The sequence below is a fragment of the Pelodiscus sinensis genome, chromosome 4 (assembly GCF_049634645.1).
Source record: "Pelodiscus sinensis isolate JC-2024 chromosome 4, ASM4963464v1, whole genome shotgun sequence".
Classification (NCBI taxonomy): Eukaryota; Metazoa; Chordata; order Testudines; family Trionychidae; genus Pelodiscus; species Pelodiscus sinensis.
Genome location: NC_134714.1, coordinates 97,044,778 through 97,069,526, shown reverse-complemented (window position 1 = coordinate 97,069,526; position 24,749 = coordinate 97,044,778). Strand labels below are relative to the sequence as shown.

At 46.2% G+C, this 24,749-nt stretch overlaps 1 protein-coding gene and 1 long non-coding RNA gene across 6 annotated transcripts in view; one reads left to right on the top strand and one right to left on the bottom strand.

Moving 5' to 3' along the window:
- LOC142829183 (uncharacterized) overlaps positions 1–24,188 on the top strand; it is a 71,388-nt gene extending 47,200 nt beyond the window's left edge. Inside the window, exons 3-5 of the long non-coding RNA XR_012903580.1 lie at positions 20,998–21,124; positions 21,525–21,651; positions 23,922–24,188. This is a non-coding gene — a long non-coding RNA (uncharacterized LOC142829183). The remainder of the gene's footprint in view (positions 1–20,997; positions 21,125–21,524; positions 21,652–23,921) is intronic.
- ELP4 (elongator acetyltransferase complex subunit 4) overlaps positions 1–24,749 on the bottom strand; it is a 345,800-nt gene that overhangs the window by 288,458 nt on the left and 32,593 nt on the right. For all 5 annotated transcript variants that reach the window (XM_014576421.3, XM_075927788.1, XM_006128898.4 and 2 more), the window contains exon 3: positions 14,932–15,053. In XM_014576421.3, coding sequence (XP_014431907.2) covers positions 14,932–15,053 — 122 coding nt within the window. The remainder of the gene's footprint in view (positions 1–14,931; positions 15,054–24,749) is intronic.

Here is a 24,749-nt window from a genome sequence, read left to right as displayed (position 1 = left end):
ACTATTTGTTGCTTAAGTTTATCAAAAGTGTAGTCGTGCATGGTGCAGCTCATTTGTTGTTGCTGCCATATGGCCCCTAAGTTGGAGGAAGGTAAGTATTGGTACTGCAGGGCTCATGGTGACAGTCATGATGAATCCTCATATTGCCTGAAACCTTTGCATTAGAAGGCAGGCTCGCACCGTAGTAGAGTCAAATTGGGCTCCTATAAAGTCCAGAGACTGTGTTGGCTGATGCACGGATTTTTGGCTGCTGCTGATGAGTCTGAGCGATTCAAATATCTTTCTTGTATGTGTCAAATCACTCAGTTCTGCAAAGGATAGGCCCTTTATTAGGCAATCGTCGAGATAAAGGAAGTTTATAATGCCCTGTCTATGTAGGTATGCCGCAACCACTGTGAGTGTCTTTGAAAACACCCTGGGTGCAGATGAGAAGCGCTGGGATTATTGATGCTAGGGTAACCATTCTGAATTGCTCTTTGCAAAGTTATCAGTTGAGCTTGTGAAGGTCGAAAATGGGTTTCCAACCACCTGTCTTTCTATGTGAGAAAGTAGTAAGAGTAGAAGCCCTTACCTCTGAACTTGTCTGGTACCTTCTCTACTGCTCCGATGGACCTCCTATTTTAACAGGCTTTCATGAAAGCAGTCACTGAAAAGTGACGGGGAAGGTGGGGAAGTTGGGAGGAGGGATGTAAATGGGATGGTGTAGCCAGATACCACAATCTCGAGGACCCAGAGACCTGATGTAATGGTGGCTCAATGGTGACAGAATGGTCTCAAGTGGTGCTGAAAAATGGTAACTTGCTTGTGGCATGATTTTGTAAGAGGGAGGAACTTGATCGATGCCTCAAACCTGCTATTTCCCTGTTGGTTAGTGGTGTGGTTGTTTTGTGGACATCTCCTCTGAGGCCATTGTCTCATATGGGATTTGTTGACCCCTCTGTATTGGTACCGAGAGGAGGGGTATATCTACACTACCCCGCTAGTTCGAACTAGTGGGGGTAATGTAGTCATCCGCACTTGCAAATGAAGCCCGGGATTTTGAATTTCCTGGGCTTCATTTGCATGAAGCCGGCCGGCGCCATTTTTAAATGCCGGCTAGTTCGGACTCCGTGCCGCGCGGCTACACGTTGCACGGACTAGCTAGTTCGGATTAGACTTCCTAATCCGAACTAGCTGTACACCTCGTTCCATTAGAAAGCCTAATCCGAACTAGCTAGTCCGTGCCACGTGTAGCCGTGCGGCACGGAGTCCGAACTAGCCGGCATTTAAAAATGGCGCCAGCCGGCTTCATGCAAATGAAGCCCGGGAAATTCAAATCCCGGGCTTCATTTGCAAGTGCGGATGACTACATTATCCCCGCTAGTTCAAACTAGCGGGGTAGTGTAGACATACCCTAAGAGAAGATGCAGTGCCTCTTGTATGGTGTATAACATTTACAGAGATATGGTGGCATGTACATCACTAATGTCCATAAGATTGTTCTCGAATCTTTACTTGTGTGGAGGACCTCATTAATGTTCTCCACAAACAATTTTGTTTGTCAAATGGGAAGTCCTCTACTTTGGATTGCAACTCTCTCAGGACCCCAGCAGCTTGAAGCCAAGATTGTCTGTGCATCACTACTGAGATTGCAGTACAGGGTGCCCCTGTATCGGCAACATCCAGGGCCATTTGGAGGGTGGTTCCTGTGGTAGTATAGGCCTCTTGGACAAACAACTTGAGAATAAGCCTTTTATTATCGGGTAGGTCATCCATGAGTCCAGTGAATTTGGAATAATGATCAAATCATGATTAACTAGCAGGACCAAGTAATTTGCAATATGAAGTTGTGGGGTTGATGATGAATACATTTTCCTACCAAAGAGGTCCATGCACTTACTCTCTTTGTCTGCTACAGCGTTCTTGTACTGTGGTAACTTAGACCTCTGTTGGGCTGCATTCACCACCAAAGAGTTTGGTTGGGGGTAGGAAAATAAGAAGTCCATGCCTTTGGCAGAGACAAGCTACTAGGGGGGAAGCTGTTCTAGATTTGATCCTAACAAATAGAGAGGAACTGGTTGAGAATTTGAAAGTGGAAGGCAGCTTGGGTGAAAGTGATCATGAAATCACAGAGTTCACAATTCTAAGGAAAGGTAGAAGGAAGAACAGCAAAATAGAGACAATGGATTTCGGGAAGGCGGATTTTGGTAAGCTCAGAGAGCTGATAGGTAAGGTACCATGGGAATCAAGACTGAGGGGAAATACAACTGAGGAGAGTTGGCAGTTTTTCAAAGGGACATTGTTAAGGGCCCAAAAGAAAGCTATTCCGCTGCGTCGGAAAGATAGAAAATATGGCAAAAGACCGCCTTGGCTTAACCACGAGATCTTGCATGATCTAAGAATAAAAAAGGAGTCATATAAAAAATGGAAAGTAGGACAAATTACAAAGAATGAATATAGGCAAACAACACAGGAATGCAGGGGCAAGACTAGAAAGGCAAACGCACAAAATGAGCTCACATTAGCTACGGGAATATAGGGAAACAAGAAGACTTTTTATAAATACATTAGAAGCAAGAGGAAGACCAAGGGCAGAGTAGGCCCACTGGTCAGTAAGGAGGGAGAAACAGTAACAGGAAACTTGGAACTGGCGGAGATGCTTCATGACTTCTTTGTTTCAGTCTTCACCGAGAAATCTGAAGGAATGCCTAACATAGTGAATGCTAGTGGGAAGGGGGGAGGGTTAGAAGATAAAATAAAAAAAAGAACAAGTTAAAAATCACCTAGAAAAGTTAGATGCCTGCAAGTCACCAGGGCCTGATGAAATGCATCCTAGAATACTCAATGAGCTGGTAGAGGAGGTATCTTGAGTCTCTAGCTATCATCTTTGGAAAATCATGGGAGACAGGAGAGTTTCCAGAAGACTGGTAAATGGCAAATATAGTGCCCATTTATAAAAAGGGAAATAAGAACAACCCAGGAAACTACAGTCCAGTTAGTTTAACTTCTGTTACAGGAAAGATAATGGAGCAAGTAATTAAGGAAATCATCTGTAAACACTTGGAAGGCGGCAAGGTGATAGGGAACAGCCAGGATGGATTTGTAAAGAATAAATCATGTCAAACCAATCTGATACCTTTCTTTGAAAATATTACAAGTCTTATGCACAAGGGAGAAGCGGTGGATGTGGTATACCTAGACTTTAGTAAGGCGTTTGATATGGTCTCGCATGATATTCTTATCAATAAACTAGGCAAATACAACTTAGATGGGGCTACTATAAGGTGGGTGCATATCTGGCTGGATAACCATACTCAGTGAGTTGTTATTAATGGTTCACAATCTTGCTGGAAAGGTATAACAAGTGGGGTTCCGCAGGGGTCTGTTTTGGAACCAGCTCTGTTCAATATCTTCATCAACGATTTAGATATTGGCATAGAAAGTACGCTTATTAAGTTTGCAGATGATACCAAGGGATTGCAACTGCTTTGGAGGATAGGGTCATAATTCAAAATGGTCTGAACAAATTGGAGAAATGGTCTGAGGTAAACAGGATGAAGTTTAATAAAAACAAATGTAAAGTGCTCCACTTAGGAAGGAACAATCAGTTTCACACATACAGAATGGGAAGCGACTGTCTATGCGACAGAATGGGAAGGAGTACAGCAGAAAGGGATCTAGGGGTTATAGTGGACCACAAGCTGAATATGAGTCAGCAGTGTGATGCTGTTGCAAAAAAATCAAACATGATTTTGGGATGCATTAACAGGTGTGTTGTGAGCAAGACACAAGAAGTCATTCTTCCGCTGTGCTCTGCACTGGTTAGGCTTCAGTTGGAGTATTGTGTCCAGTTCTGGGCACCACATTTCAAGAAAGATGTGGAGAAATTGTAGAGGGTCCAGAGAAGAGCAACAAGAATGATTAAAGCTCTAGAGAACATGACCTATGAAGGAAGGCTGAAAGAATTGGGTTTGTTTAGTTTAGAAAAAAGAAGACATGATAGCCATTTTCAGGTATCTAAAAGGGTGTCATAAGGAGGAAGGAGAAAACTTGTTTATCTTGGCCTCTGAGGATAGAACAAGAAGCAATGAGCTTAAACTGCAGCAAGGGAGGTTTAGATTGGACATTAGGAAAAAGTTCCTAACTGTCAGGGTATGTCTACACTACCCCGCTAGTTCGAACTAGCGGGGTAATGTATGCAAACCGAACTTGCTAATGAAGCCCGGGATTTGAATTTCCCGGGCTTCATTAGCATAAAGCCGGCGCCGCCATTTTTAAAAGCCGGCTAGTGCGAACCCCGTGCCGCGCGGCTACACGCGGCACGGGCTAGATAGTTCGAACTAGCTAGCTATTCCGAACTATCTGAGGCGTACAGATAGTTCGGAAAAGCTAGCTAGTTCGAACTATCTAGCCCGTGCCGCGTGTAGCCGCGCGGCACGGGGTTCGCACTAGCCGGCTTTTAAAAATGGCGGCGCCAGCTTTATGCTAATGAAGCCTGGGAAATTCAAATCCCGGGCTTCATTAGCAAGTTCGGTTTGCATACATTACCCCGCTAGTTCGAACTAGCGGGGTAGTGTAGACATACCCTCAGAGTGGTTACACACTGGAATAAATTGCCCAGGGAGGTTGTGGAATCTCTATCTCTGGAGATATTTAAGAATAGGTTAGATAAATGTCTATCAGGGATGGTCTAGACCATATTTGGTCCTGCCATGACGGCAGGGGGCTGGACTCGATGACCTCTCGAGGTCCCTTCCAGTCCTAATATTCCAGGATTCTATGATTTCTTGTCAGCCCCTTTGTTGGTAGGCAGGGCTGAAGCTACGGTCTACCAGATTTCTTCCGACGCTTCCATAATGGACTCAATGGGAAATGCAATTTTGGCCCGTTGGAAGGGTTGGAGGTTTTTGAGGAGACGGTGTTGTTTCTCCTATACTTCAGTCAGCTGGACTTCCTGACTAGCAGCCACTCTTTTAAACAAGTCCTGAAACTGCTTCAGGTCGTCCGTAGGTGAAATATCACCTGGAATCGCTGCCTCGTCTGAGGACATGGAAGACTAGTCAGTAGGTGAGATATCAAGCTGTTGTTCCTCAGATCAGATATCTGTCCCTCCTCTAACTCGGGTTGTTGAGGAGGAGAGGTACTTGGACAAAGTGGTGTGATGGGTTGCCTGTGAGCTGCAGTGGAAAAACCTGTAGACCATAAAACTGAGGCATAGCATTAACAGGATGGTGACCAGTGTCTGGAATAGGCTGGTATTCTGTCCTCCACTGGGATGGATGGTCATAAGAGTACCTATGCTTGTAATGCTCATAGTATGACCTTGCAGGGAGAGGGATGTCTAGAAGAAAAATACACTCCTGCGATTCTCGTGAAAGGCTGTGTGCTGATAGTGTCGGAGACTTATGAGGAGCCCCTTGATGGAGGAGGAGATAAAGACATCTGCATGGTCATGGCACCATGGGAGGATACATGATTCGGTGCCAGAGGTTGCGGGGAAGACAGATCTATGGTGTCTCTTGTGAGTACATGTGTCTTGTCTGCCTGTGGAATGCACTGGTGCTGGTGAGAGGGGCACCAATGATACCGGACAGGAAACCCTGGCCAGTTCCTTACTGGTTGTTGCGCAGTCCTTGGACAGTGCTGGTGGCTGCGTCTCCAGTTCCTGTGGTCTCATTTGTGCCTGTGCCTGTGCCTGTGCCAGTGGCAAAGGCTATGCTGAAGTGCTGGTGGTCGGCATGGATGATGTTCCGTGCCATGTCTTTGTTTTCGTGGCTCTCTTGGAATGGGAGGTCACGGTACCGGATATCCCTAGTTTATCCCAGTGCTGACGCGGCTTGAAGAAATAGGTTGAAGAGACCGCACAAGCAAAGTCCGTTTCTTAGCAGAGGTGCCGAGGCCTGGGGAAGTCTAGTCAGGGGTGGACAGCCATTGGTGGGGAAAGAACAAGTTAGGAACTATTTAGAAAAGCTAGACCTACACAAATCCATGGGTCCAGATTCAATGCATCCGAGGAAACTGAAGGAGTTGGCAAAGGTCACTGCGGAGCCTTTGGCCATTATCTTTGAAAACTCATGGAGACTGGGAGAGATCCCGGATGACTGGAAAAAGGCAAATGTAGTGCTCATCTTTTAAACAAAGGGAAGAAGGACAATCCAGGGAACTACAGACCAGTCAGCCTTACCTCAGTCCCGGGAAAAATCATGGAGTCCATTTTGAAGCACTTGGAAGAGGGGAAAGTGATCAGGAATAGTCAATATGGATTCACAAAAAGCAAGTCATGCCTGACCAAGCTAATTTTTTGATGAGGTAACTGGTTCTATGGCTACGGGAAAGTCAGATGATGGGATATACCTTGACTTTAGCAAAGCTTTTGATGTGGTCTCCCACAATACTCTTGTCAACAAGTTAAGGGAGTATGGACTGGATAAATGGACTGTAAGATGGACAGAAAGCTGGCTAGACTGTCGGGCCCAACGGGTAGTGATCAATGGCTCGATGTCAGGTTGGCAGTCTGTTTCTAGCAGAGTGCCCCAAGGATCGGTTCTAGGACCAGTTTTGTTCAACATTTTTATTAATGACCTGGATGAGGGGATGGACTGCACCCTCAGCAAGTTTGCAGATGACACTAAGCGAGGGGGAGAGGTAGATACACTGAAGGGCAAGGATAGGGTCCAAAGTGACAGACAGATTAGAGGATTGAGCCAAAAGAAATCTGATGAAGTTCAACAAGGACAAGTACAGAGTCCTGCACTTGGGATGGAAGAATCCCAAGCCTTGTTACAGTCTGGGGATCGAATGGCTAAGTAGCAGTTCTGCAGAAAAGGACCTGGGGATTACAGTGGATGAGAAGCTGGATATGAGTCGACAGTGTGCTATATTAGAGTGCATTAGGAGGAGCATTGCCAGCAGATCTAGAGAAGTGATTATTCCCCTTTATTCAGCTCTGGTGAGGCCACACCTGGAGTATTGTGTCCAGTTCTGGGCCCTCCAATATAGAAAGGATGTGGATGCAATGGAGAGGGTCCAGTGGAGGGCAACCAAAATGATTAGGGGTCTGGAGTGCATGACCTATGAGGAGAGACTGAGGGATTTGGGTTTGTTTAGTCTGCAGAAGAGAAGAATGAGGGGGAATTTGATAGCAGCCTTCAATTTCCTGAAGGGAGGTTCCAAAGAGGATGGAGAGAGGCTGTTCTCAGTAGTGACGGATGGCAGAAGAAGGAACAATGGTTTCAAGTTACAGTGGGAGAGGTCTAGGTTGGACATTAGGAAAAACCATTTCACTAGGAGGGTGGTGAAGAACTGGAATGGGTTATCGAAGGAGGTGGTGGAACCTCCATACCTCCATCTTTCGAAAAATGAAGTTTACAGGATCTTTTGAAAAAGGCTTTTCTTTTTGAAAGAACCACATCTAGACTGCGGTTTCACTTTCAAAATAGCATTTTTTGAAAAATGCTGTGATGCAATTATGCAAACGAAGCACGGGAAAGTCAAATCCTGGCTTCATTTGCAATTTTGATATGTCTAATTTACATTCCTCTTTTGAAAAAGGGTTATAGTTTAGACGTATGTCCAGTGTTTTCTCACCATTAGTTTAGAGCAGTGGGGGCATTTTTGAGGTATGTGTGCCTTCCCCAGGCACCTAATGCGTGATTGACCACCTGGAACAGGGTTTATTACCCGAGACACAGTGCGGTTTCCGCAAAGAGCGTGGCACGGTGGATATGATCTTCGCAGCCCGACAGCTCCAAGAGAAGTGTCAAGAGCAGAATCGTGAACTGTACACCATCTTCGTGGATCTCACCAAGGCTTTTGACACTGTCAGTCGCGAAGGTCTGTGGCGCATCATGTCGAAGTTTGGGTGCCCTGACAGATTCATCTTGATGGTACGTCAGTTCCACGACGGCATGACGGCTCGTGTTCTGGATGATGGAGAAGCTTCAGAGGCCTTTCCCGTCACAAACGGCATCAAGCAAGGGTGTGTGCTGGCACCGACCCTGTTCAGCATAATGTTTTCAGCCATGCTGTCAGACACCTTTCAGAACAGTTCCTTGGGAATCAGACTGAGATACAGGACCGATGGGAAACTGTTTAACCTGCGAAGACTCCAGGCTGTCACCAAGATAAAGGAGACTGTGCTACGAGATCTCCTTTTTGCTGATGACTGCGCCCTGAATGCTGGATCAGAGCAGGAAATGCAAACCAGCATGGACAAATTCGCAGCAGCATGCGACAACTTCGGCCTTCTCATCAACACAAAGAAAACCGAAGTAATGCACCAGGCCAGCTCTGAAAGCTCAATATCAAGTGCCCACCATCACAGTGAAGGGACAAAAGCTGCAAGCAGTGGACCAATTTACATATCTTGGCAGCACCCTCTCCCGCTCAGTGACAATTGACATTGAGGTCAACTGCAGAGTCGCCAAGGCAAGCTCTGCATTCGGCAGACTGCTGACCAAAGTGTGGGACCGCCGTGGAATAAGCCTTGCTACAAAGCTTAAAGTCTATCGAGCAGTAGTGTTAACTACCCTGATGTATGCCAGTGAGACTTGGACTGTATACAGGAGGCACGCTAGGCAACTGAACCACTTCCACACGATTTGCCTCCGCAGACTTCTGAGGATCCGGTGGCAGGATAAGGTGCCAGACACAGAAGTCCTTTCTAGAGCAGGTCTGCTTGTGTTGCTCTGTACATAAAGATGTCAGTTTACACCCTGCTGATGAAAGCTCAGACACGCTGGGCAGGCCATGTTGCAAGGATGCCAGATCATCGCATCCCTAAACAGCTCTTCTATGGTGAGCTGTTTCAAGGGAAGCGATCGCACGGGGGACAAAAGAAGCGATACAAAGATACGCTTAAAGCCTCTCTCAAGTCCCTGGATATTGACACCACCTCCTGGGAGACCCTGGCACAAGACCGATCAACATGGCACACGCTGATCTACCAAGGCTGTCAAACATCTGAAGCCAGAAGGACAACCATAGCACAAGAGAAGCGAACACTCCGTAAAGCCAGAGTTGCAAAAGCTGCAACAGTGGTGCCCACACATGTCTGCCCAACATGTGGCAGAACATTCCGTGCCCGTATCGGCCTTATCAGCCATTTGCGGACACACTGTGGACAGTCCACAACCCGTTAGATGTCAAGGTCTTCTTCGAATACGATGGACGAACAACAACAATGCGTGAGGAATGCCCGTCTAAGATGGGCAAGGGTTTGCGACAGTTGTTGAATTTTTTGCAGCCAGGTGACACTGGTATAGTAGCGGAGAGGGTCTTCCTTTGTCTTCTCTCAGGAGGGAAGGGAAGGACTGGTGCAGTAGTCAGAGAGGATGGGAAGATGGGGCAGGTCTCAGGAGGGCTGAGGGGAGTGAGAAGGTCAGGAGCCAGGACAGCAGAGAAGGGTAAGGGAGCAGGCGCCAGGGGAGGAGATGGGGAGAGGGGAGGATGGGAATCATGGCAGCAGAGGGGAAAAGGGAGAGGTTTGTTATAGCGGCACACAGCCGAACAAGCACACGTAACTTCAATATTGGTAAACAAGACAAAATTCACTCCGGTCATGGACAGAAAATCTTAAGAGGGAACACTAAGAATGTCTAGTGGAAGAATTTCTAGCTCAGGGAACATGGCAAATCAGACATAAATTTGAAGTGTGACAAGGCAGGAAAAGGCAGATGAAATTGTGTTGCTCTGTACATAAAGATGTCAAATCACAATATCTGATATTATATTCCTTCTCTGAGACATAACCCAAATACAGCATCAGATTTTAGCAGCTCAGTGACATAAATTAACAAATAAGAAGACGTTCTAACAACAAAAGAAATTAAAGAACATGTTTTAAAAGAGTTAAGTTCATATAGCGTGGCAATGACTAAGAAGTGATGTATATACAAATATATAAAACAGAGAAGGCAAGAGAGGAATTATTGTGGAGTTGTACCAGTGGATTTTACTAGTGTTCAAGAACAGCATTAAGAAAAAGTAGAGCAAGTATTAGGAAAAGCTTTATGACAGCGAGAGCCATGACAACAAGAGCTATTAGCTTATAGGATAATTCTGAAAAGGAATATAAGTGAAGATGACATGACTTTGAACATTTAGAACATAGTGACAGAGGCTAGAAAATGTACAGCACAAAAGAATCTGACAGATGGGGACATGATAATAGGGATGTTAAAATGCATTTAAGATAAACGTGTAACTGCTGAAAACTTCAGTGGTTACACATTTACATGGAGGAGGAAACTCCCACAAAGCTGTGTTCCCCACACCACGATGCTACCTCTGTATCAGAGGCAGTAGTGGGGGGAGGGGCAGGCAGCTCCCCATGAGCTGATGCTTATGGGGACCTGGCTCAAAAACCTACACACTGGCTCAAAAGTTCCACATGGCTCCCACCTGACCCCCTGTGCTGCTGCGTCTAATACAGAGGCAGCAGCAGGAGAAGAGGAGCCTGCGTGTAACCGTGAAGGTTAATCAATGAGTTCAGGCTCACCAGTTACTCATTCACATGATTACGCTATCATATCACCACTTGATAAGATTGTATCCTATAAACAGTTTAAACTATATTTGATACAATTTTGTACCAGTTCATTCTTAATTTCTTTTATACAGGATAGACCTCCCTGGTTCGGCACCCTCGGGACCTGACCAGTCTCAGATGAGGGATTTTGGTGGTCCAGAGGAGATCACATTTGTCCCCCCCCCCCAATACTGCCTCCCCCCAAGCCTTGGATCAGCTGCTAGCCGGCTCCCTCCCTGTCTTGCAGATCCCTTCCCCCTTTGCCTTTCATGCCAGGCAGCCCAGCTCCCAGCCCACTGGGCTCCCCACGCTACCAGGCAACCCTGCTGGGGCATGCTCTGCAGCCAAGCTGTGGGGAGCCAGGCTCCTACTGCTGGTAGTTTGCTGCCCATAGCCCTCTTCCCTGACAGCCCGCTGGGCTCTTAGCCATCAGCCCTCCGAGACTCTCTTGCCCTGGAGCATCCATTGCCTCTACTGAAAAAGTACTAAAGCAAATGGATCTTGACCTATTCTATTATTCACCAATTACCACATTACAAGCTTTAGGATTTTTTTTTTAATGAATCCATAAGGAACTGACATTTATGGGCTATTTTTAGAGAGGGGGTTATTTTAATGTTGATGCATTTTGGGTTTTTGCATTTTATTATATGCATTAAATATATTTAGGGAAGGATGGGGAAGACAGGAAGGAATAAGCTAAAGGGGAAAAAACAAAGGAAGGGGAAAGGAATGTGAGAGGGAAAGTGGAGAAGAAGAAAGGAAGGATGGAAAGAAGCATTAAAGACAAGTCAATCTAGTCTGAAGAAAAGTGACTGTAAGGGAGCGGTTGGAAGGGGATGGAGCATGTAGCCAGTTGGCACATGAGAAGAACAATGAGAGCAGAACTGTAGAAAACACTGCTGGATGATATCATCTGTGTCCAAATATGCCTGCATCTGAACATATTTCTGCAGTAGTGTCCCTGACTGGGTTTATAATGTATTTTTTTTCTTTATTGTGTCCATATGGATAAGGGGGAAAATGTAGAATCCTAATATCTCTATAATAGGAGGTAGGGATGTTAGATATTGTGTAACTGAATAGTCGTGTAACCACATACATCCCTAGAATAGTTGTGTAACCGATAATATTGTAAGTGATTAATTGACTAGTTGTCTGATAACCAAAAGCATATTGCATAGTCAACACACTAGTTGACTAGTCACTTCCCCCCCTTGCTGCCTCTATCAGAAAGAGGCAGCGGGAGGGAGGAGAGAGAGAGAAAAGGGGGTGCTGTGAAGAGCCAGCTTAAAAGCCAGTTCCCTCTAGCTCCAGCTTGGTGGGAGGGGGCAGGGGTGCAGCAGTGGCATTCCAAAATGCTGCACAGCACTTCTGCCTTTGAAATGTAGCAATAGCCGGGTGGCAAATGTAGCAATAGCCGGGTGGCTCTTGCTGCATTTCAAAGTGGATGCACCCTTACTGACTAATCGAATAGTCAATGGAAATTCCATCAACTATTCAATTAGCTGATTTATCTAATTTTAAAATCCCTAGACTATTTAATATCCTAGGGGGTGGGGCCAGCAGCTAGAGGCAGCAGTGCAAGGGTGCGTGGGGCAGGTGGATCTGGTGCTTGTAGGGAGCCTGCTTAAATCCAGCTCCTCACAGGCACTGGCTCCCACTCCCTCCCCCACTAACTCTGATATAGAGGCAGCAAAGGTGGGGAGTGCATGTAGCCGATATGCCTAGGCTTACTGGTTAATCATTTACTCGACTATATGCTAACATCCCAAGTGAGAGGTAGGGAAGGGTTGTCTCTCCTGCAAAGTTCTGTGTCTGAAGATCACTGTGGGGAAGGGTTACCTCCTAACTGGTTCACATCTTTCTCTTTCCTCAATATGTGATGAAATTTTTATGGACACAAGTTCAACAGCTACTGCTGCTGGCCTGAATCTATGACCTCCAAGATGGCTCCATCCACTGATTTATATTTGAACAATGGCTTACTTTTTAAAAGTCTTTCTTCCCCCTGTGCAAATGTTATACAGATCAGAGGAATAAACAAATTGTATTTTATAATGTGGCAATCACACTGACATTAAGAAAAAAGGTCTAAGAAATAAAATAAAACATTTCATGTTTTGCCACAGTTACATATTAAACTTTAATTTCATGCCTAACTTTATTCATTTTCAGTAACAAATTTTATTAAACAAATTAAAATGTAAAATAGCAATTTCATATTCCCACTGTAATCAAGTCTAACACAGGTTTGGCTCAGTCTTTTATTTTACAATTTCTTATAAAATGGAAGAGAAGATTGATTATGGATTACTTTAAACACAAACTCCTAACACTTTCTACATTTACTTATGGTGGAGAGTTGTCTTTTAGATAAGTGTACTGACTGAACAGAATGCTCTGAAATGTTTAAAATATCCCATTAAAATCATAATGTATATTGTTCTATAGGATTTTCTAAAGGGGTGTAATTTTTCAGTGTTACATCTTAATGCTGACTTCCTGAAGGATCTTTCACTACAATAGGCATGAATATGTTTTGAAAGGATGATGGATAAATTGCTGGGTGGTAATATAACATATCTTAGGCAGCTGATGGGGCTTTTTATCCTCTCCTTGTCTTTTAGTTATACACAGCTTTAAGATAATTATGCTCTGTAGGAGTGTCTTTTCCCCTTTCTAGTACCAGCAATATTTGTCTTGGTTATAGGTTCAAGAAACACCCAATCATATATCATGAAATTAATGCAATTTCATGGGCAATTACAGCATATAACATTGCACTGTATGTTCAAACCATCTATGTCCTTGTTTCGGTCACTCATTGGTTGGGTTAGTTCCTATTAACAAGTTTTTAAGATGCAATAGTTTATTATTACTTAAACTATAGTATTCTGAACTCATTGTCTGAATTTTATCTAAAGAAAACTAACACAATTTATGTAACTCATGATTTAAGAAAGCTAAAATCTTGGTCTTTCCAGTGACTGTACTCTTTGTGCAATTCTATAATCCCTACACTATCTGAAGCTCCATTAACCAAAATTCTTAAGTTATATGAATACTGGAATACAATTAAAAGAAACTAAATATCAAGATCCTAAATTGAGACCCCCATCAAAATGCATTCAAGGGAATATTTCTAATGTTGTTTATTTCTAGGAATCACAAATAGAACTAGACTTCAAATGAAAATCCCTTGGTAAAGAAGATAAATGTTGACTTTGAAGAATCCATGTTTTCCATAACCCTCCCTCGCATGTCTAATAAATCAAGGGTAGTACAGAACAACATGAGCTGACATATAACATTGAAATATAAAATTAAAAATTGTTAATGGTAAGAGAGCTCTGATAGCTATTTTTTTAATTACGGTAATGATGGACAGAAAATGAGTACAAATGATGTAACATTTAAGCAAAAACTCTGGCAACTTTCACCCCCAGCGATAAAGGTCATATTTACTATCCTCCAACCTTTGACTTTTTGGTGAATTCCAGGCCTGTGAAGCTCAGAGGTTCCACAGGAAAGGGCCTCTATCCAAAACTACCTGAAAGACTGTTGAAGATTCAAGAACAGTGTGCACAGGACATTTCAGGATCAATCCCTAAATAGAGTCACTGACACATAAACATATAAATAATTCACTTCAAGAAAGATACACATAGCAGAAGCACAGGTGCAGCATTTATGAAAGTTTGTGCACCTTTTCTGATGTCTATAAAGAACTTTTTAGCAAGAGAACAACTCAAGTTTTTAAGCAGCGGCAAAAATTGTATAAAATCTGCTGCCCCAAACTCCTATGGTTCTTTTCCCCCAGTTTGATTGCTTCAACTGAGAAAAAACTTGGCAAAATAGTAATTTTAGGTATTATTATAATAGAACCATCATTTTTAGAAAAATGAAATTTAAAAACAGTCAGTGTCCCTTTACCTTTTTTGTCTATCTATCACATTAAAAATGACTAACCATTATAAAATATTTATACTAGAAAGAGAGCTCTAAGCTTCTTGTTTGAATACATCAGTCAAAATCTACATATTTCAAGATGTCTCCATAGTATTTAAATTTCAGGTTTCCTAGATATAAACACAGGAAGCATCAGCTATGTAATTGTGAGAGATTCACTTAACTGTTTTTCAAACTATGTACGCTGAAATTAGCTTAAGTACCCTTTTGAACAGATAGATGAAAATGTAAGCAATATAATTCCTGGATTAACAAATCAGTGTGTACAATGTAGTTACATATATATCAGTGTTCCCTCTAAACTGTGTGGCAGCACAGCTTCACAGGTGATTAATCATTCCAGCCAGTCAGGCTCAGGAGCTGACTGATTGGGCGGGGCTGATTAATCATTTGTAAACAGATTTGTAAAAAAATTGGATTAACTATAATCTAATGTATCATTTTTTTTTTACCTTTAAAATGTCAGCAGGATCCTCTTTAGCAGAAGCAACAAACAAATTATGTCCACAGACTATTCCCTCTGCGAGAAAATACTTGAACAATAAGCTGGAGTAAATATTGTATTTATCTTCCCCTGTGGAAACAGAAGGGTTTTCGGTTGGTCACAAAATGTGAATATGTATGTTCCATCATTCCCACCTCTGTTTCTTTCAACACTATACAAATGCCCTTTTGTACTCCTCATCAGGTCAGCCTCCCACAAACTATCATTTCTGTAAGTATGCTGATACAATGAGGAACTCAGAAGCACAAGTTAAGCAAGATGAATCCAAAGTTTTAAAATGCATGACTCCATAAGAGATTGTATTTTTGATTTCTCAGGCTAGAAAAAGGCACAGCCATGGCATTTTAAGATCATTCCTGACACACATTAGGTCCGTATCTCAGCAGCAATTTCCACATGAAGACACGAATGATGCCTTCTTCACAACCCAGTTTTCCACCAATAATCAACAAATTGACACTGCAATAGCTCAAAGAATTTCTCAACTGCTCCCTCAACTAATGCTTCTTCTTTGGGTCAACGAGAAATCAAAAGATCAAAATACGACTTTTTCTTATACATGGTAGAACTGTATGTTACTCATCAGGTTGTCAAACTTTCTATAAAATGTATATGACATTTCACAAGCATAAATGACACATACCAATTACTGCAATAAGAAATAGCATCCCTTTCTATACACATTTATATTTTTCACATCGGTATTTGCCTCCGTAGTGCCAAAAAAGCTCATTTTTTTGTTTACCAGTACTCACATCCTAAGTGTGTGTGTGTTTATACATTCAAGAACAGCAAATAGACATTACAGTTTTATATAAAAACATAATCCTCTAGGAATTAAATCTTTAAAAGTATTTTTATTGGCCATGGAGTTTCAGGTCAACAATTTTTTTTCCAAAGTCACTAAGTAAATATATTAAAATTAAACACAGTATCAGAAGCATGCAAATGTATATGTATTTTTCTCCTGAGGAGCTAGCCAACAGAAGAGAGAGGGTACGTCTACACTACAACGTTAATTCGAACTAACTTAGTTTGAATTAGTTAATTCGAACTAAGCTAATTCGAACTAACGGATCTAGACTAAAAAACTAGTTCGGATTAACGTTTTGCTAATTCGAACTAGCATGTCCATATTAAGTGGACCCTGAACCAGACTTAAGGATGGCCGGAAGCAGTGCCAGCAGGGCATCAGAGGAGGACTTAGAGCGTGGAGATGCTGTCTCAGGCTAGCCGAGGGCTGCGCTTAAAGGGTCCCGACCCCCACCCTGGACAGACAGTTCTCAGGGGTGCCCCGCTTGCAAAGCAGTCCTGGCTTGGAGTGCCCTGAGTACCCACACTGGGCACATCACAGCACTCGGCCATCAGACCGGCTGCACTTGCTGCAGACTGCCATCTGGGGAGAGAGGGCAATCGGGGGGCTGCAGGAGAGGTTCCACCCCAAAAGCCCGCAGAGCCAGCCCAGTCCTCCCCATCAGGGACGCGTACCCCATTCCTCCCTCACCTCCTTCCACTTACCCCTTCCCTAGCCCCTCTTCTTGATGTACAAAATAAAGGACAATTGTGTTCAAAAATTGAATCTGTCTTTATTGAACAAAACTGGGGGAGACTGGGAAAAGGAGGTGGGAGAGGGGAAGAGAGAGGCTGGGAGAGGGGAGGGCAACTAAAATGATCAGGGGTTGGGAACATATGAAGAGAGGCTAAAGAGACTGGGACTTTTCAGCTTAGAAAAGAGGAGACGGAGGGGGGACAGGATAGAGGTCTCTAAAAGCAGGAGTTGGGTGGAGAGGGTGCATACAGAAAAGTTCTTCATGAGTTCCCATAATGAAGGACTAGAGGACACCAAAGGAAAGGAATGGGTAGCAGGCTTCAAACTAGTAACAGAAAGTTGTTCTTCACAAAGGAAAGAGTCAACCTGTGGAACTCCTTGCTGCAGGAGGCTGTGAAGGCTACAACTAGAACAGAGTTTAAAGGGAAGTGAGATCAAGTCATGGAGGTTGGGTCCATGGAGTAGTCTTAGCCAGGGGGTAGGAGTGGTGTCCCTGCCCAAAGTTTGTGGAAGGCTGGAGAGGGATGGCACGAGACAAATGGCTTGGTCACTGTCTTCGGTCCATCCCCTCCAGGGTCCCTAGGGTTGGCCGCTGTCGGCAGACAGGCTACTGGGCTAGATGGACCTTTGGTCTGACCCAGGACGGCCATTGTAAGCTCAGGGCTCAGGGTCGGGGGTCTCAGTGGACCACCTTGATTTTCATGCACACCTGCTCCTGGGTGGCCAGGCTGGCAGCTCTCCTGCCCTAGCCGGCCACTTTCCTGTGCCTAGTGCGGAGATCGTGGACAAGGTCCACGATGTCCGCACTAGCCCAGGTGGGTGTCCTGGGAAGAGGGGGAGGGCTGGGGGGATCGGGTGGCTGGCTCGATCTGTGCCAGGTGCAGGGTCTGCTAGCTGGGTGCTGGCAGGCCTGCACCTGGCACGGGCACCGTAGCCAGCCCGTGCCTCTTTAAGGGATCCGGGGCCGGGAGGGGGGCATACGAGTTTCCCTGGGGTTGGCCACCAGGGAAAGCTGGGGAGGGCTAGCCTCCCACTAGTTCAAATTAAGGGTCTACACAGCCCTTAATTCGAACTAGTAAGTTCGAACTAGGCTTAATCCTCGTGGAATGAGGATTACCTAGTTCGAACTAAGTGCTCCGTTAGTTCGAATTAAATTCGAACTAATGGAGCGCTAGTGTAGCGCCTATGAAAGTTAGTTCGAACTAACGTCTGTTAGTTCGAACTAACTTTGTAGTGTAGACATACCCAGAGTTACTCATCCTGTGCATTAACGTCTGTTCTTTGAGATGTGTGTCCACGTGGGTGCTCCACTCGAGGTGCTGGGTCCGTCCCAGCGCCGCAAAACGGAGAAACTTCCACAGCAGTAGCCCTGCCGGCCCGCGCATGCGCTCCTGTTGCCTTGCGCCATTACAGCTGAGCGCGGGCCGGCTCGTCAGTTTCCTCCCAACCGGAAGTATCTGAAAGAGATAAACAGAAGCTCCGAAGCAGGGAGGAGAGTGGGTCGTGGCGCACCCACGGGGACACACATCTCGAAGAACAGACGTTACTGCACAGGGTGAGTAACTCTCTCTTCTTCATCGAGTAGTGTCCCCGAGGGTGCTCCACTCGAGGTGAGTACAGAGCAGTGGTCAAGCACTATCGGCGTGCTTCGGACTTATGATCTCTGTGCTGTGGCCAAGACTGCTTGCGCCACCTCTGAATCATTCCTCAATATTTTTGCAAGAGCATAATGCTTGGCAAAGGTGAGCGAGGATGACCAGGTTGCTGCACGGCATATGTCCTGTAAGGGTACCCCTCTAAGGTACGCAGTAGATGCGGCCATGCCTCTGGTGGAATGAGCGCGAGGTCGTCCTGGTAAGGGTTTGTGTTGTAGGGCATAACAACGTGAGATACAGGAGGTGATCAAATTGGAAATACGTTGTGTGGAGAGCTGTTGACCCTTGGAGCGCTCCGCCGTAGCTATAAAAAGGTGCCGAGACTTTCTGAAGGAGCGTGTTCTATGCAGGTAGAAGGCCAGTGCTCGTCTAACATCGAGGGTATGTAAACGTGAGTCTTCTGGTGAGGAATGAGGTTTCGGATAGAATGTTGGCAGAATTATGGGCTCGTTTACATGGAAGGGAGAATTTATCTTCGGAAGGAAGGGAGGATGAACGCGAAGCAGAACCGCTTGTTCAGAAAATAAAGTGTATGGTGGATCGGCTGAAAGGGCTGCCAACTCACTAACCCAACGTGCTGACGTGATTGCCAGAAGGAATGACACTTTCATTGTGAGCATGCGCAGGTCGCAAGTTGCTAATGGTTCAAAGGGGGGACGAGTTAGTGCGTCCAGTACCAAAGATAAGTCCCACGGCTCTGGAGGGATTGTGAAGGCCGGATATAGGTTATCAAGTCCCTTTAGGAACCTTTTAACTAACGGGTGAGCAAATAGCGACTGTCCGTCGATGTGCGGGCGGAAGGCCGAGATTGCTGCCAAGTGCACTTTCAACGAAGCATTTGCTAAGCCCTCCGTCTTCAGATGGAAGATGTAGTCCAAAGTATGCTGCACCGGTAAAGAAAGAGGGTCAAAGTCCCTTTCCAGACACCACGCTTGGAACCGGTGCCATTTGTAGGTGTAGGCCTTGCGAGTGCTATGGCGTCTGCTATTCATAAATACATGTTTCACTTCCTGAGAGCAAATCATTTCCGGTGGCTGAAACCAGTTAGGAGCCATGCCGTAAGATGCATATGATCGATGCTCGGATGCAGCATTGAACCGTGCCGCTGAGACAGTAAGTTGGGCATCAGTGGAAGTCGTTGTGGCTGAGCGACCGACATTCTGGACAATTGTGTCAGCCAAGTCTGCCGAGGCCAATCGGGTGCTATGAAAAATCACTGTTGCACCCTCCGTCGCTATCTTCTCCAGTGCCCTCGGAATGAGAGGAAGAGGCGGAAACGCATAGAGAAGTTGGTGAGATCCCCAATTGAGCAGAAGAGCGTCCCCCAGGGAATTCTTGCCGGTACCTGCCCGTGAGCAGTAATGATGACACTTCTTGTTGTGACGAGTGGCAAAGAGGTCTATACTCGGGAACCCCCAGAGACGGAAGAGACCGTGAGCCACCTCGTTGTATACCTCCCACTCGTGCTGAGGAAGGAAGTGTCTGCTCAGGATATCGGAGATGATATTGTCTTTGCCCGGGAGGTACGATGCGGTAAGGATTATATTGTGGTGGATCACCCAGTTCCACAGTCGTATCGCCTCTGCGCACAGGGATCATGAACGGGCCCCGCCTTGTCTGTTGATATAGTACACCGTGCATATATTGTCAGTGAGGATGTGGACTGCACGACCTCCGATCCTCTGAAGGAAGTGCCTGCATGCATTGGATACAGCTCGGAGCTCGAGGAGATTTATGTGTAGAAGTGACTCCTGTGCCGACCAGAGTCCCTGAACTCGATGTTGCTGCAGATGTGCGCCCCAACCTATCAGAGAAGCATCCGTTGTGATCTGCACTGTGGGTCTTCGTGCGTGGAAAGGGACCCCTGGTAACAAATTTTGCGGGTTGTCCCACCATATTAGTGAAGTCCTGACATGTCCGGGAATGGACACTGTCTTGCTCACAGTGTGTACCCCTGGTGTGTAGACTTTGAACAGCCAATGCTGGAGACTGCGTAGATGAAGTCATGTGTCCGAGCAGTTTCAGGTAAGTCAGTATGCTGGATCTGGGAGCAATTGAAACCGTATGTACCAAGTCCCAAATCATCTGGAATCTTGTTGCAGGCAAGTATACTCTCGCACTCAGTGCATCGAGTCTCGCGCCGATAAACTCCAAGTCCTGACTTGGTGCCAAGGACGATTTGCCGAAATTGATTATGAGGCCCTGAGCCTCGAATATGGCTGTGGTGGTGGTCACTGCCCACGTAGCCTCTTCGCGAGTCGGGGCCTTTAATAGGCAATCGTCGAGATACGGGAAAATAGCGATATTGAGGTGTCGGAGGTAGGCAGCTACCACTGCCAGGGTTTTGGAAAACACCCGGGCTACGTCTACACTGGCCCCTTTTCCGGAAGGGGCATGTTAATTTCAGCGATCACAATAGGGAAATCCGCGGGGGATTTAAATATCCCCCGCGGCATTTAAAATGAAAATGTCCGCCGCTTTTTTCCGGCTTTTAGAAAAGCCGGAAAAGAGCGTCTACACTGGCCCCGATCCTCCGGAAAAAGCGCCCTTTTCCGGAGGATCTTATTCCTACTTCAAAGTGTAGGCCAGTGTAGACGTAGCCCCGTGGTGCTGCTGACAGACCGAAAGGTAACACTCGGTATTGGTAGTGTTCCGCGCCCACTACGAAACGAAGGAATCGCCTGTGGGCCGGGTGAATGGCTATGTGGAAATAGGCGTCCTGTAAGTCGAGGGACGCAAACCAATCCCCTTTGTGGAGAGCCGGGATGATAGAAGCTAAAGTGACCATTTTGAATTTTTGTTTTCTCAGGTAGCGGTTGAGTCGACGCAGGTCCAGGATAGGCCTCCAACCCCCTGACTTCTTCTGGGTGAGGAAGTATGTGGAATAGAAACCTCTCCCCCGAAATTTAATGGGTACCCTCTCCACGGCTCCTATAGTAAGTAGTCGGGACACCTCTTGCTGTAGCAGAGTCTCGTGAGAGGGGTCCCTGAAAAGGGACGGGGAGGGCGGGAAGTGGGGGGGAATGGAGTTGAAAGGGATGGCATATCCTGAAACAACTATGTCGTTGACCCATCGATCGGTGGAAATCAGAGACCAGCAATGTTGATAAGGCCTCAGCCGATGATGGAATAAGGCTACCTGATTGTGTGATGCTCCCGACAAAGGAGTTGCACGCAGTCCCTCGACTGACCCATCAAACTTGTTGCCGGCCCTGCTGCTGACCGGAAGTCTTGCCAGGTTGTTGTCTTCGCTTTTGCTGGCGTTGTCTTGGTCTCTGTTGTTCATATGGCTTCGGGCGGAATGTTGCGTAAGAGAAGGATCTCTGTTTGTTGTAGGGCGTATACCTCTTACGTTTATACAGAGGCGTATACATGCCAAGCGTTCTAAGAGTTGAACGGGAGTCCTTGCCCGAGTGGAACACCTGATCAGTGGACTGGGCGAAGAGAGACTGACGATCGAAAGGTAAGTCTTCCACTTTGCTTAATAACTCTCTCGGGGCAGCTGCTTGGTGCAGCCAAGACCCGTGACGCATAACTACCACAGTAGCCGTGGCTCTAGCTGCTGCATCAGCCGTGTCTAGGGCGATCTGAAGCGCTGTTCTGGCTGTTGTGTAGCCCTCTTGTATTACCGCCCTCAAGATCTTGCGTTTTGAGTCTGGTAGGTGCTCTAGAAGAGGGACTAATTTGGAGTAGTTATCGAAGTCGTGATTGGCAAGAGGGGCCGCGTAATTGCACATCCGGAGAACTGAAGTGGCAGAAGAATACACTTTTCTACCTAAAATGTCCAGGCGTTTAGCCTCTTTATCACTTGCCGTATTTTTATTTTGGGCCGTCTTTGATCTTTGCTGGGCGGCGTCCATAACAAGGGAATTGGGCTGGGGATGCGTAAACAAAAAGTCCATCCCTTTTTGTTTATAAAGTATTTATTGTCCGCCCTCTTGTTAGTCGGTAAAGAAGTGGCGGGGGTCTGCCATATATCATTTGCAATTTCCAGGATAGCCTCATCGAAGGGCAGAGCCAGTTTTGATTTTTGTGAGGACTGCAAGTTCTTCAGCAAGGGATGTTGCTTTTGCTGTACGTCCGTAATCTGGATACCCTGAGATTGTGCCACTCTGGCAAAGAGCTCCTGAAACTGTTTGTGATCTTCCGTGGGGGATAGTTCACCAGGAAAGACAGCATCATCCGGAGATGACTGGTTGGCCGGAGAGTCAGGGGTCTGTGGTTCTCTATTTGAAGTGTAGTTGTTTTCATACGTGTCCTGACTAGTAACTGGCATCGTGCCCTCCACAGGCACTGATGGAATCGCCGGCGAAGGCGCACGAGGTAGAGACGCTGGGCGTGTGGTTTGCGGAGATCGTGATCGTGGATATCGCGTGTTATGAGGACACCGACGGTCATCATAATGACAGTCACATCTCTGACCGTGAGTCGGGGATCGTCTAGGAGTGTAGGCTCTAGACTCCTCGCATCGACGTGAATATCTCAAATGTCCCGAAGACCTCGGTGATATAGATCTGACAGAAAAACGAGATGGTGAACGAGAATAATAGGAATAGCGTCGTTGATCGTGGTAGCGATAGTGATGGTATGACGGTGATCGCTGCGGTGATCTATGATATCGGTCTCTAGTGGAGACATAAGAAGCACGATGGTTTTCAGAGCAGATTGAAGCTGGTGACCAAGGTCCTGGAGAGAACCGTGCTCTTTCAGGCGTGAGTGAAGGGGTCCGCACGCGCCTTGACTTGAAGGGCACCTCATTTGGCACCGAACAATCTGCAGGAGAAGACGGTGCCATTTGAAGTGGTGTAGTCCCGGTTGCATGGCTGCCCTGGGGTTGAATCAGCGGTGCCGCGGGAGTTAACAGCTGTGCCGGTGCCGGAGGAGGCTGCGGTGCAGAGTGCTGCATGGTGCCGCTGGCCGCCTGCGGTGCCTGAGTCGGCGCCGTTGCTTGCGGCACCACAGGGAGCAAGGTCTCATCAGCTGGCATCGTGGGCACGGGTGCCGGCGGAATTGTCATTGACTGCGCATGCGCAGTATCAGCCGGTGCCGGGGCCGCCATTGCTGCTTGTGGCCCGACTGTTGGAGCCTTTGCCGGTGCCAAGTCTGCCCACGGTCCCTTACAGGGAGTCCGCATTGGGTCTTTTGACCCGACCAAAGTCGGAGCTGAGGCACTGAGGCTCTTGCCCGGCTTCTCTGTTGGGTGCCTCGGCAAAGAGCCAGAGGTACCCGGTCTGTCCCGTACGTTCCTGGGCTGTGGCCCGGCACTGTGGAGGTCCTTCTCAGGTGAACGGGACAAGTGAACTCCCGAGGTAGTGGGAGAAGACGTGGTCGCATCGGACTGGAGGGCTTTATTGAATAAAATCACCCTCAACCTCATTTCTCTATCGCGCTGAGCGCGGGCTGTCAGTTTCATGCAGTGAGGGCACTTCATAGGGATGTGCCCGTCCCCGAGGCATTTAACGCAGCGCAAATGCCCATCTGAGTCTGGCATGGCCTCCTGGCACTGGGAACATTTCTTGAAACCAGGCATTTTGTCTTTTATTTCCTTTTCTCTCTCTCTCTCTTTTTTTTTTAAAGGCTACTACAAAAAAATAAACTAGGACGGAAACAAGGAACTTGAGACTAATTAACTAACTAACTAAGTAAAAACTACTAAGAACTATTAATACTATCCTAACTATAAACTGCCAAGTGGCAAACAAATTTCTAAATGAAACTCCCTTTTCTCCTCAGGCCGGAGAGGGAGAGCATCCTAGGTCCGTCTGCGGCCAGTTGAAGGAAACTGACGAGCCGGCCCGCGCTCAGCTGTAACGGCACGAGGCAACAGGAGCGCATGAGTGGGCCGGCAGGGCTACTGCTGTGGAAGTTTCTCCGTTTTGCGGCGCCGGGACGGACCCAGCACCTCGAGTGGAGAAACCTCGGGGACACTACTTGACGAAGAAGCACCATATAGGGTAGTTTTGAAAGAAGTTTTCCAGGAGGAGGAGTGACTATTTAACCTTGATGTAAGTGTTGTTTGTTTATTGTATACTTGCCATATGTCTGACTGAAATTTATAGGTGTGGTCCATCTGGGGAGCTTTGTGCTGAGCCTAGCAGTTTGCCAGACAATGGTAAAGGCTTTTTTAAGGGACTAAGGATCAAAAAGTCTTGTTAGGAGCTCTTACAAAGTGGGCAGGAATACTCCAGGAGAACAGGAGTTTAAAAAAGACAATGAGGCGATCAGCTATCGAACAGGTGAGTTTTGCAAGGGCGTTGAGATAAGGAACAAGAGAGAGAAATATATTTAACATTCTTTAAATGAACGCTAATAAGCACTTCCCTACCAAAAAACACAAGCAAACAATCAAAATAAAAAAACAGCAAGAATGAAAATAATGCAGCAGAAGTCCAGCAGAGGAGTGGTAGATAGCCAGTTTATTGCACTGAATGCAACATGTATGATTACCTGTCACAGTATCCTCATGCACTAAAACTGACCCTCTGGGAGATGGGAGTCTGGCTATTAGGAAGGAGCCAGCAATAGCAATGGAGGTTTGATTTTACTGATAGCAGGGTTTGT